Source organism: Ovis aries, chromosome 20 (assembly GCF_016772045.2).
Source record: "Ovis aries strain OAR_USU_Benz2616 breed Rambouillet chromosome 20, ARS-UI_Ramb_v3.0, whole genome shotgun sequence".
Taxonomy (NCBI): domain Eukaryota; kingdom Metazoa; phylum Chordata; class Mammalia; order Artiodactyla; family Bovidae; genus Ovis; species Ovis aries.
Window position 1 is genome coordinate 26,287,000 of NC_056073.1, and position 12,424 is coordinate 26,299,423.

Genomic DNA, 12,424 nt, shown 5'->3' on the forward strand with positions numbered 1-12,424 from the left:
TCCTCTTTCAGAGAATATCCAGATTCCTATTGGACTTTGGAGCGTTTGGCTCCGAAGCAACTGATTGGCTACACCTCGACAGAAAATGGTAGCTAGGTAAAGTGCGCGAGCGCATCAGGCAGGGACGGGGTGGGCCAATCCTATGAGGATTGAGCCTTCTCTGGTCCCACCCCTTCACCTCTATACTGTCGCCATGGTGACTGCTCCACAATTGGCGGGGTTTGGGGTTCAAAGGCCTCGGCTCGTCCTCATCCGGGTCCTCCGACTGAGGTCTCTCTCGACTGATTGGACCCCTTTTTTCGCTCCTGATTGGCCGAGATCGGGAAAGACGGCGACGAGCTCGGAAAAGAGGACAAATACTAGGGTCGCAGGGTTCAAAATGGCTTCGGCCTCCTTCGGTGACGTAGAGAGCAGAACTTGGGTCCGCCCCTCCCTCTTAGTGAAGAAGGGAGCAGGACTAGGATTAGCCCGACGTTTGGATGGTGCGAACGTCGATCTGCAGCGCTGGTGTTAACCCATCTCCCTCGGCTGGACGACTCAGCCCGCCCCTCTTTAGGTGATTTACAGAGCAGAACTGAACTGAAGACCCATCCCCTTTTTAACGTGGCACATAGTAGAACGAGTTGACCTCGACTCCGTTTTAAATCTTAAAAGCAGAAAAGGCCTAGCCCCCCTCCCTTTGTGAGTGGGTGCAAGAGGCAAGGCCCGCCCCCTTTTAGGCGACCCGCCCCTTCTTTCTCCTGTGCCCGGCAGAACTGGGGTCTTCCTCCTGGGCTGGACCCCTGGGACTTAGGCAGGCTGCTTCAGAGCGTGGGCCTTTCGCACAAGTTTGGGCCTCTTCTACAGTCAGTGGCCCTCACTGAAGCCCAAGGAGCAGAACTAGGTAACAGTCCTGGAGTTACCGGTGTTCTTTACATCCTTTTCAGGGCAAAGGTGACTGGGGGCTGGAGGCCAGACACAAGCTGAGGGTTCTTCAACAACATCCTGATAAAAAGGCCCCACGTGACTCAAGTGAGGAAAGATGAGAAATTAGGAGTCGCCTATGGCAGAGGAGGTTAAGGTTCAGGCGACGTGTAGAGGTTTAGGGAAAAGGTCATTGAGAGGGAGAAGAGGAGACCCAATAGGAGTGGAGAGTGATGGGATGATCCTGACAAGGGGATGATGGGAGTATGGTGGAGAGAGAGCTAGGTACATGACTACAAAATTAAGGAGGCATGCTCATCCCAGAGGAAACAGCATTCTTCCTCACTTTTTCAAGAAATTAAGCCTAATGTCCAATTTCCATTGGGAAAAAAGCATACATCTTTTCTATATTGCAGAGACGGGTAGTCTCAGCGTGGGTGAGTAAGGAGACTATACGAAGGAAGAAAGTAAGGTACAGCCTACAGGGACAAGGGCCTGAGAGTGTCCCTTCTCCCCAAAGACCAGGATGGGGGGCGGGCAGTGGAGGAGGGAGCTGGACTGCTAGGAGATAGTGGCAGGGACAAAGGGCAGAGATCAGATGAGGGTTGGAAGGTGAGGTGGGGTGACATCTCGTCTCCATCGAGCCCTGGAGAGAAAAAGAAGAGACGTGAAGAACCCAGTGCTTGGCATATAGTAGGTGCTTGATAAATATTTGAATTTGAATGGGGAACAGGAGGAGGGAGCTGGAAAAGGGTTGGAGTTGGATGGAATAAGCAGCAGATGTGGGAGTTGAGAAAAAAAAGAAGCCAATTGACAATATGAGGAGAACTGATGGAGAATGAGAAGGAATACACCAGCAAGGGACACACAAGCCATGTGTGCCGAAAGGAAGTTGGAGGAAAAAAGATGCAGCTGGAATCAGAGAAGGCCAGAGAGACCTAAGCAAAGACCAGCTGAGCCCTCGTGGGGCGGAGCTAGGCAAAAACTGAACGATGTGGGGAGGCGATTGGCAAAACAGGGCGCCCATCACCGCCCCCTACTTCCTGGCCAGCCCCGGAAATCAGCGGGCGTGGGGAGGGGTGGCGGGGGATAGCGGCAGCAGCAGCAGCCCCAGCCCTCAGAGAGACAGCAGGAAGGGAGGGAGGGAGGGAGCTAAGGGGACAACCCCCCATCATTCCTACCGCTATGGGCCCGGCCTCCCACTCTCACCTCCCCTCCTTCGGCCGGGGCTAGGACACCCCCAAATCCTGTCGCCCCCTTGGCACCGACACCCCGACTGAGGCAGAGACACAGCCACCCGCCACCACCGCTGCGGCAGCCTGGCTGGGGAGGGGGCCAGCCCCCCAGGCCCCCCACCCCACTGAGGTGGGGGCAGGAAAGGGATGGGAGGAGGAGGGAGGAGGGTGCTAAAAGGGACGTGGAGGAGGGGATGGGGGAGAGATGGGGTCTGGGAGGGCGGGCTTGGGGAGAGGGTTAATGGGAAAAGGATAAGGGCCGACTGGGGAGAGGGTTGCTGGGGAAAGGAGAGGGGGCCTGAGAGGGGGGAAGGATGGAAGAGACACAAGAGGGAGGAGAAATGGACACCCTGTGAATGGGGGTGTGGACAGGGGATCTTGGAGAGGAAATTCCCTTCACCTTCCCAGTTCCTTTTTGTGCCCTTTAGCCCCACATAACTCTTGGTGGGTTGTGGCAGTCAGAAGGCAGTTTACTGCCCTCCTTTCCCCAGCAGAATTGGCTTCCTAGGAATGCCCTCAGACACCTCTGTTTCTGTGTAGGCACAGGACCTCTTGTTTCTCAGTGGCCTTCGGCGCTGTGTTCGACCCTTACTGACATACAGATGCCTCGTGGGGGGCCGTGTTTTCTACACTGAGTGGGTGTGCCTTTGACATGTTTAATGGCTTCTATGCCGGCAGTGTGCCCAGTGCTGTCCACAGGCTGTGGAGAAACGATGTGTTATTTTCCATCAGAACTGCCTGCTCTCGTATCTTATGTCCATGTCTCATATGCAGTCTTGACATGTTCACGTCTGCGTGTTCTCATCTATTGCCTCTGTTGTGTGGTTTTGTGTTTCTTGCCCATGTTATGTATTTGCACGTTTACTTTAGCATGTAGAGACCATACCTTACTTTGTTCAGGCCCACAGGTGCTGTGTTTAGTCCCGCCATATGCAGACGCCTTCGTGTGTGGGATCTCATGGCTTAACTGACTAGCACACACTCGGTTGTGATCAGATTGGCCTGTTGACTACCTGTGTTTTCTTAGTCCCCGGTTCACACCACCCATGTACATGCCCTTTCCATGATGTGCTGATGTAACGTGTCCACAACTCACGTGCTTCTGGTTAGACATGTATTTCCTAATTTGGGGAGCAGTATATTTTGTGAGCAATATGCTCATTAACTCCCTTGGCACTCCATTGTGCTTATGAATCCTTGGACATTTCCTGTTCTGCAGAGGAAAGGAACATCACGTATCAGAGAAGAAGATAACTGGGCCTCCATGTTGCTGAAGAGCCACCCCCATATACCTTCCCTTGCTAACCCCCATCTCTTCATGCACATTATCTCTGGCACCTGTGCACAGTCTGTGTCCATGGAGCTCAGTGCACAGCGCAGGGTCAGCCCTGCCAAGCACATGAACTGTCCCTCGCTCTTTGCACTGTTGGCACGCATTTGATGACACCAGCATCTTTCCCTTGTGGCATGTTAATCCCCATTCTGTATGTTTCTCTATGTATGTGCAAGATGATGTGTTCCATCTTGTCTCGATTGTTGTTCTGCCGTCACCATGACCCTGTCTTGTGTGTGTGCATCCAGAATAGGTTACTGTTAGGCCTGTGTGTTCATTGCCTTCTTGGTGCCTTTTCTTTTCCTAGTTAATAGTCCTCAAGAGGGTAGCTATCTGATTCATGTTCAGAAGTGTTGTCCCGTTAATTACAACTAGGTGGGTATATATACATCCTTATAATCTGTCCAGCAAATGTTTATTGAGCATCTTCTCTGCTTCATTCTGTCCTGGGCATTGGGAGTAAGACAGTTCCTGCCATCAGGCTGCCTGCAGGCTAGGAAGGGAAATATAGGTGACCTCAAGCAACTACATGCTGTTTAGTGTTGAAGTGAGTGGTCCTCAGACTTACATGCACATCAGATTCACCTAGATGGCTTGTTAAAACACTGATTGATGGACCCCGTGCCCAAAAGTCCTGTTTCAGAAGATCTGGGGTGAGGGCCAAGGATTTCTACACTTTGAGAACCAGTGATCAAGATAAAGTGTAATGAAAAGATGAGCCTGGAGGAGTTCAGGAAGAGCTCCAAAAAGTGACACCAAACTGAATGAGGCAAGTGAAGAGATGGAGGAACATCCCCACCAAAGGGAACAGCCTGTCATGGCCTAGAAGCATGAAAGATCATGGTGTGTCTGAGGAACTGCAGTTTATCGGTGTGCTGGAGTGAAAAAGACTTGTAGGGATGTGGCCAAAGATGTAAGCAAAAGTCAGCCTGTCCAGAAGGGCCTTTGGGCAAGAGATATGCTCAGATTGGTGTCACGGAAACATCCTGTGGTTGCTGTGTGGAAGATGGATCGAAAGGGATGAGTTAGGAGCCTGTTGCACATAGTCCAGGGGAGACACGCTGGTTCCAGCTTGTGGGGAAAGTAGGATGAAGCCACGCTGAGAGCCTGCTCTCCTAGCTGGCAGTCCTGTTTCCCCTATCACCTGTCACCTTCACCCTTGGCAGTGGACTTACCTTGGAGCACAGTCCTTCTGTCGTGGAAGGGAGTGCCTTTGGCCTTGATGTGAGCGATAGATGTTTACCTGAACGCCGTTTTTGTGAATTGTGACCCTGCCCCCAACAGTGGGTTGGAGTGGAGGAAGGAGGAAGAGCCTGGAGAACAGATTCTGCATGCCACGCTTCCTCCTCCTGAGCTCCTTCCTCTCCCGGGCAGGTGGTACGATGACCCTTTTACTCTTTCGCCCTCCTCCTCCCACTTGGTGAGGCCTTGCACACTGCCTGCCGGACCACTCTGCCTCCAGTGTCGCTGGAAGCAGGGGGAGGGCTGGTGGGATTTGTTTGCCTGTCTGTGGAGGCAGGGTTAATGGACATAGGTATGTCCATGGGTTGATCTGGGAGCGGGGAGCCTGCCTGGGTGGAGAGGGGTTTTACTGGGTGTGCATTTTGCCATCCTTTTATCTATCATGATTATAAATTTGCATGTGTGCATGAACAGGTCGGTCTTTATATGACTGTGTGTGTCTGGGTTTGCATTAGTGACAGAGCCTTTATTCTTGCCTGTCAGCCCTTGAGACTGTCTGTGTTTTGTCACGTACGTGGTATCTACTGTGTGCTGTGTGTACACACGTGTACAGATGTTTATACAGACAACAGCATAACCCAGTGGTTAGGAGCACAAGCTGCTTAGGTTTAAGCTAGGAAGTACCCTTAGGGGTCATATCACCTCAAATAAGTTTTTTAACCTCTCTGGGTCTATTTCCTTTAAAATGTAAATTGTGTATTTTCATATTTAAGGACTTAACATAGTATATGGGCTTGAACCCGCCTGCCAATTCAGGAGACATAAGAGACTTAGGTTTGATCCCTGTGTTGGGAAGATCCCCTGGAACAGGGCATGGCAACCCACTCCAGTATTCTTGCTTGGAGAATCCCATGGACAGAGGAGGCAGGCTATAGTCCATAGGGTCACAAAGAGTCAGAGACAACTGAAGCAACTTTGCAGCAACGGCAACATAGTATATAGACCAGCCTTGTACAACAGAACTATAATGTAAGCCACGTATGTAATGTTTAATTCTCTCTTAGCTACATAAAAAAGGTAAAAGCAGGATGAAATTAATCTTAGTATATTGAACCCAGAATGTCCAAAAAGTTACAATTTTAGAATGTAATCAATATAAAAGATTATTAATGGGATATTTTACATTGTGTTTTATTCAACATCTTTGAAATCTGACATGTATTTGATACCTCTCAGCATCTCTCAGTGTAGAATAGGGCATATTTCAAGTGCTCAGTAGCCATATGTGGCTAGTGGCTACCATATTGAACAGCAGAGAGATAGACCATTATAAGAGCCTTACTGGCTGCAAGTGTTAGCTATTATTAATGTCCCTTTATTGCCGTGTGTCTGTGAACTGTGGATGTCCATGTCGTGTGTCTCTTGTGTGAATATATCTGGCACTTTCAGGGACGGGTGGGAGAGCAGCCCTGAGCTCCCATCCCCACTGCTCCCCTCCTAAAGAGGCTTCCTGGACAGGTGTTAATGCTCCCCACAGTCCCCCAAACCTTCGCCTCGCACCTTGCCGCCCCGCCCCCCACCTCCAGGAAGCAGGCCCACTGCCCTTCGCCCCGCCCCCTGCAGGTGACCAGAATGGAGCTGTGGCCAGGGGCGGGGACTCTGCTGCTGCTGCTCTTCCTGCTGCTGCTCCTCCTGCTGCCCACTCTGTGGTTCTGCAGCCCCAGTGCCAAGTACTTCTTCAAGATGGCCTTCTACAACGGCTGGATCCTCTTCCTGGCTGTGCTCGCCATCCCTGTGTGTGCCGTGCGAGGACGCAACGTCGAGAACATGAAGTGAGGTCCCAGGGGCTCGGGGTGATGGAGGGAACCTCAGGGTCGGAAGCGAGCAGTGGATGGGGAGGGCAGTGAGTATGCAGGAGACACTGAGCGAGCCCAGGGACGAGGAAGGGGAGAAGACTGCCAAGATGCCCAGGAAGATGGCAGGGTGGCGGGGAACTGAGCCCTGCTGGCGGATGTATGCCAGCGGGTCCCGCTGGAACCCCTTGCCGTATGGGACCCCTGCAGGATCTTGCGTCTGATGCTACTCCACATCAAATACCTGTACGGGATCCGAGTGGAGGTACGAGGGGCCCACCACTTCCCTCCTTCACAGCCCTACGTCGTCGTCTCTAACCACCAGAGCTCCCTCGACCTGCTTGGTGAGCAGCCTGGGAACCTTCCCTGGGATCACCTCCCCTAGGTGTCCTCCACCCTCCCTCCGCTGCCCTCAGGAGCAAGGTGATAGACCTTCAGTCACCCTTACTTTCTGGGGCTCCCCCTGCCGTCCCAGGCTACCTCTTCCTTTATCTCTGGTCCCTGGCAGTGTGGCTGAGGTGGGCCCCTTCCTGTGATGCTGATCCTCACCCCGCTCCCACCCCTGCCCCAGGGATGATGGAGGTGCTGCCAGGCCGCTGTGTGCCCATTGCCAAGCGGGAGCTGCTGTGGGCCGGCTCTGCTGGGCTGGCCTGCTGGCTGGCAGGAGTCATCTTCATTGACCGGAAGCGCACTGGGGATGCCATCAGTGTGATGTCTGAGGTCGCCCAGACCCTGCTTACACAGGATGTAAGTCACCCTGGGGAAATGGGGCTTAGAGGGTAGAACAGCTGTAAACTGATGTGCAGGATCCACAGGCCTCAGAAGTCCCATGACAGCATCATAATCATTTTCTGACTTCTCCATGTGTGTCTTCCTTGACCCCTCTCTCCCCTAGGTACGGGTCTGGGTTTTTCCCGAGGGCACAAGAAACCACAACGGCTCCATGCTGCCCTTCAAACGTGGCGCCTTCCACCTCGCAGTGCAGGCCCAGGTGATTCCAACTTCCCCTTCTCCTGACCCGCAGTCCCCAGCATCCCTTCCTCTCTTGGCAGAGGCTCATCATGGGGGCCTCAGAAGGGAGCTCTGGGCTGACCGCTTTCCCCCCCACCCCCCCAACCTTCAGGTTCCCATTGTGCCCATTGTCATGTCCTCCTATCAAGACTTCTATTGCAAGAAGGAGCGCCGCTTCACTTCGGGTGAGGGCTCTGCGCAGATCTGGGATTGGGGGTGGCTGGAAGGGCCATGAGAGAGGCTAGAGGGATATCCCCACGAGGCAGGAACTTCAGTCAGTGTCAGAACGGTGAGATGTCCACCTGATCATGTAATGTGACCCCACATCAGCTGATATGTATTTATGAAGCAGCGTTGTACCCTGCTAGGCGGTAACACTCCATCCTTCCAATAAGGGCCCTTACTGTCTAGCAGGGAAGATAAGCCTGTGTGTGCAAAGTCAGAGCATCCGACAGTAAACGCTAGACCGTGAGGGCTGGCAGGGCACTGAGGTGTCTGGACTGGGGTTGAGGAAGGCCTCAGTGAGCAGGTGGCAGTTGCCCACAGCAGAGGGAGGGGAACTGAAAGGTGGAGGACGGGAGCAAGCAGCAGGAGAGCTCAGCAAGCAGGCCCAGGTGGCAGAGTCCCAGCAGACGGCCCTGACGGTGCTCATCCCCTCCCAGGGCGGTGTCAGGTCCGGGTGCTGCCCCCAGTGCCCACAGAAGGGCTGAAGCCGGACGACGTCCCAGCTCTGGCTGACAGAGTCCGGCACTCCATGCTCACTGTTTTCCGGGAAATCTCCACTGATGGCAGGGGTGGTGGTGACTATCTGAAGAAGCCCGGAGGGGTGGGCGAGGCCCGGCTCTGAGCTCCCTTCTCATCTCCCCCGCTACCCACACCCCACCTTCTCCACACCTACCAGCCCACCAGCCTGAAGCCGGGCCGAGCTCCTCATTTGCCCTCTCCCCACTTGTTCTCCTCTTTGGAATCTTCGACTTTTGAAGTGAATGTGGTCACAGCACCGCTCCCTGCCCCCGTCCCTGCCGCCCTCCCCACAGACTCGTTGCCTCGGTGCAGGCTCCACTCTGACCCCTGCCTCCTGCGCCATCTTGTCTGTGGGACAGTTGCCTCTCCCTCATCCTCAGTGGTTCAGCCTACACAAGGGTAGGAACACTCCATTCTGTCCCCAGTGGACCCTCTTCCTTTGTGGTCTTCTCTCCCACTTCACCTCACGTTGGCCAGTGGACTCATCCATTCTGTGGAACAATTCCTCACTCCCACGTCCACGGACACAGTGGACTCATCCGTTGGTGAGGACACTCCTCACGCTGTGGCTGGAAGCTGATGCGTGGAATACTTCTCCCAGGCTCACCCTGGGAACATTCCTCAGCACCTTCTCCCTTCTTTCCATGGAGCCTCCTGTCAGTGGAGGCTGGACTCTTCTCACCCAGAGGTCTCATCCCTGCCCTTGCCCAGGTGCCCGGGCTTGAGCACACTCTTGGATGCCACATTTCTGCTTCCACCCATCCCCTAAGTACAGTTGTTCAGTGGTCCTGGCCCCCCAGCGCCCTGCAGCCCTCCTATATCATCCTAGCCGGGCACAGGGGGAAGAAGCAGCTAACAGGTGCTGCACCCACTTCCCCCTGGGGAGCTGGGGAAAGGACCTGAACCCTGGCTGGAGGGGATGGGGAGGGCTTTTAATTTATTTCTCTTTTCTTTTGAGGCTTTCCCTCTCTGAGCCAGTTTTCATTTCCTCCCTATGGCAGTAGCCACTCCCTGCCTGCCACCCCAGACCTGTGCCCCCAAAACCGGGGAGGTGGGCTGGGAGCAAAAGGAGAGGGTGGGACCCAGTTTTGCGTGGTTGATTTTTATTAATTATCTGGATAACAGCGAGAAACCAAGAATAAAGATTGAGCAAGATCTGGGCACGTTCTGACTGTTTTTGTTAAGGAGTTAAGAAAGCAGTTCTTGCCCAGGCATCAGCCCTAGCCCGAGGATTCAAGGGCAGCAACCGCCTTCCTCCATTCTTTAGCTTCGCCTGGTTTCCGTTGTCCGTGGCTCCTCAGCGGCAAAGAGCCTTATCTGCAGCTCCCTAGCCAGCCAATCCCAGAGGATTAGTGAGTCCAGTTTCTGTATAAATTAGAGGGCAGGGGCTCTGCAGAGGCTCCTTATCTTCGCCCTTTGAGGCCTGGGCCCAGGCTGTTGTCCTCACAGGAGCCTGGTTAATGACAAGGAGACAGGCAGACACATCGACTGTGTACTTCTGGGATGCCTAGAGCGGGCCCTGGACGCTGTACAGATTGACAGCCTCTCTCAACAATAAGTGGAACCGCCACTGAGCTGGAGAACGGGGTACCCAAAGAGGGGGTGGTGACGTGCAGAAATCTGGGAAGGTATGAGGTGAGTGGGTGCAGAGGAAGGATTTTGGATAAGAGAAAACTTAAGAGTTGGGAAAAGGTGTCTTGAGGAGCTGGGGGCAGTGGTGGGGAGATGGGGGTCCCCACCGAGAGGGCCATGGGGACTCACAGGTGCCCAGTCTCTCCTCCAGCAGCAGCACCTGGTCACTGAGAGACTCGATCCTATCGCCCCAGCCCCACAGCTCCGCCACCTGCTCGGGCTGCAGCTCTTCCGGGGGCACCGGCAGCACTGCTCGGACCCAGGCCCCAGCCTGACCGGCCCACTGGAAAGGAAGAGATACCTCAGCGGGGTAGGGAGGGGGCCTGTCAGCTCTGCAAGTGTGGCCTCCGGCATCTCCACTCACCTGCTCCAGCCTCTCCAGGCGCCCTCGCAGCTCGCGAATCTCCCGCCTCAGGGCACGCTCATCAGGTCCAGCCTCACGAACTGAGACCAAGGAGAGCGAGCGTCACTGCTGCCCCGGCCCTGCCTCTATTCGCCCCCTGCTCCCACCCACTCACCGGCCACGTTGAGGATGCTGGCACTGGTCGGGGGCTCTGGGGCCCCCTCCGCGCAAGTGCGCCCATCCAGGCCCAGAACCAGGCCGTGCGGACAGCCACAGGTGAAACTGCCCGCCGTATTGAGGCAGCGATGCGAGCAGAGAGTGACGCCGGTTCTGCATTCATCCACATCTAATTACCGGAAAGAGGAGGGGGCTGACGGGGGCGGGGCGGGGATGGGCGCCACGGCGAGCAGGGAGGTCCTGGCACCACCCCCGAGGGAGGGCGAGCCGACTCACCCACGTGACAGTGCTTCCCACCCCAGCCCGGGGCGCACTCGCACTGGTCTGGCCGAACGCAGACGCCTCCGTTCTGGCAGGGCTTGCCGCAGATGGCTGAGGGTGCAGGAAGTGGGGTTCAGAACCCAGCGGAAGGCCTGGCTGTCCGCCCAGCGGGGCGCACCTCCCCCTAAGGCCCGGGAAGCCCTAGCCTCACCTTCGTCACAGGTGAGTGCCCCAGGATGCCGCTTCTTCCAGCCCTGGCAGCACACGGCGTGGGTCTGCCGCACCTCCTTCCGCACCTCCCTCCAGGCCACGCGGTACGTGGTCCTGGAACACAGCACCGGGCTCTGGGCGTTGGCCTATGTATGGGTCCTTGTCCTGGCTCTGGGGGGTTCCTCTTGAGAAACCCTGGGGTCCCGGCTCCCCATCCTCACCTGTAGGTGCTGCAGACACGCCTTCCAGAGCACAGGGTCAGATAGGGCTTATATACAGGTTGGCTGTAGGACTCATTGTAACGGAGTGGGACCACCAGGGTCTGCTTGGAGCAGACCCCCTGACTGCACCCATGTAGGAGAAAGTGAGACACTGAGTGGGCCAGGCCCTGGGGAGCCAGAGCTCCACTCCCCTTCACCCTCCCTAAACATGACAACCTCATCCCCCTCCTCAACTTTGTTTTGCCCCCTGTGAAGCCCCACCCCCGGCCCTGCCACCTCTGTTGTCACCTCTCTTTGAGGGCTCCACCCTTGGCCCCCTCGCCTGTCATCAGTAGCAGGAGGAACCAGAATCCGCCTAAGACAGTGCACGGCTCAGCCCTGGACCCCATGATTCTCCTTGACTTCAGACTGCCAGCTGCAGGCAAGAAGAGGTTAATGGAGGCCCTTCCCCTCTGCTAGTAACTTCTCCAGCTCCAGCACTCCCAAGAACAGTCTGCTGGTGCCCTGTAAGCCAGGCAGGACATTCATTTGCACACTTGCACTAGCCACCAGGATTGTCAGCACCTGCACATATATTAACACCCATCATCCTTCAGCACATACATGGTCCCTGCAGCACCATACAAGCTCACAGCCTGACACACTCCCTCCACCTCCCTTCAGGCCCCTCCTATCTCTGATGTACCCTCTTCCATCCTAATCTTCCTACCTTCAAAATCTCAGATATTCACCATTACACCCCTTTACACCTTGTACACAACCCACACACCTGGAGACCCCACCTTAAGCACACTCCTGCTACCCTCACAACCCCACCACCACATACACCCTGGACCCACGCCCCTTACTCAGACAACACCTCCAACTCACACCCACTCTAAGACTCTTAGTGACCCCCCCTCTTTCCCCATTGACATTCTCTCCCCACCTGTCTTTGCCTTTCTCCGGGAGACTTCAGGTCGACCAGCCTCAGCAGCAGCCACTCAGACTGGTGGGCGGGCTGCAAAGGGGAGGAGGGGCTGGGCCAGACAGAGCCCTCCCATCCCTGCCCCCTCCCATAAGCCTCCTCCCATAGCTGGAGCTTGGTCAATTCAGTGGGGTCTAAATCCCCACTGACCTTCACCCCCACCCCCTGCAGCCAAGTAAAGAGCCCCCTAGAAGTTTCTTCTCAACCATGAGGCCCCTTATTTGGAACTCCCCCAAGTCAACAGAGGCTACTGGCTTTAAACACCTGGCCTTTGCCCTCTGCCCTTCAACCCAACACAGACGGGAAGAACTGAGGGGCAGGGAAAGGCAGAGCTGGCAGAGAAGAAAGGGGT

At 55.3% G+C, this 12,424-nt stretch overlaps 2 protein-coding genes across 8 annotated transcripts; one reads left to right on the forward strand and one right to left on the reverse strand.

The window, feature by feature from the left end:
* The first annotated feature begins 342 nt into the window (after positions 1 to 342).
* On the forward strand, positions 343 to 9,416 carry AGPAT1 (1-acylglycerol-3-phosphate O-acyltransferase 1). 6 transcript variants are annotated; one of them, XM_042236886.2, is made up of 7 exons: positions 343 to 556; positions 6,277 to 6,485; positions 6,717 to 6,850; positions 7,078 to 7,253; positions 7,402 to 7,497; positions 7,630 to 7,702; positions 8,180 to 9,416. In XM_042236886.2, exons 2-7 carry the CDS (start codon positions 6,286 to 6,288, stop codon positions 8,362 to 8,364), a joined length of 864 nt encoding a protein of 287 aa, XP_042092820.1. In that variant the 5' UTR covers positions 343 to 556; positions 6,277 to 6,285; the 3' UTR covers positions 8,365 to 9,416. The 6 variants fall into 6 exon arrangements, with proteins under 6 accessions (XP_042092820.1, XP_060259221.1, XP_011955824.1 ...); XM_060403238.1 differs by lacking the exon at positions 343 to 556 and adding an exon at positions 752 to 883; XM_012100434.5 differs by lacking the exon at positions 343 to 556 and adding an exon at positions 1,493 to 1,596.
* Positions 9,348 to 12,109, reverse strand: EGFL8 (EGF like domain multiple 8). Of its 2 annotated transcripts, XM_027958785.3 has the most exons (9): positions 12,034 to 12,109; positions 11,394 to 11,520; positions 11,106 to 11,228; positions 10,886 to 10,998; positions 10,690 to 10,785; positions 10,412 to 10,582; positions 10,258 to 10,337; positions 10,023 to 10,176; positions 9,348 to 9,714 (listed from the first exon to the last, which is right to left on the reverse strand). In XM_027958785.3, the coding sequence occupies exons 2-9, from the start codon at positions 11,492 to 11,494 to the stop codon at positions 9,665 to 9,667; spliced, it is 888 nt and encodes a 295-aa protein (XP_027814586.1). In that variant the 5' UTR covers positions 11,495 to 11,520; positions 12,034 to 12,109; the 3' UTR covers positions 9,348 to 9,664. The 2 variants fall into 2 exon arrangements, with proteins under 2 accessions (XP_027814586.1, XP_042092823.1); XM_042236889.2 differs by lacking the exon at positions 10,023 to 10,176 and having other exon boundaries at positions 11,394 to 12,109.
* Positions 12,110 to 12,424: the final 315 nt, after the last annotated feature.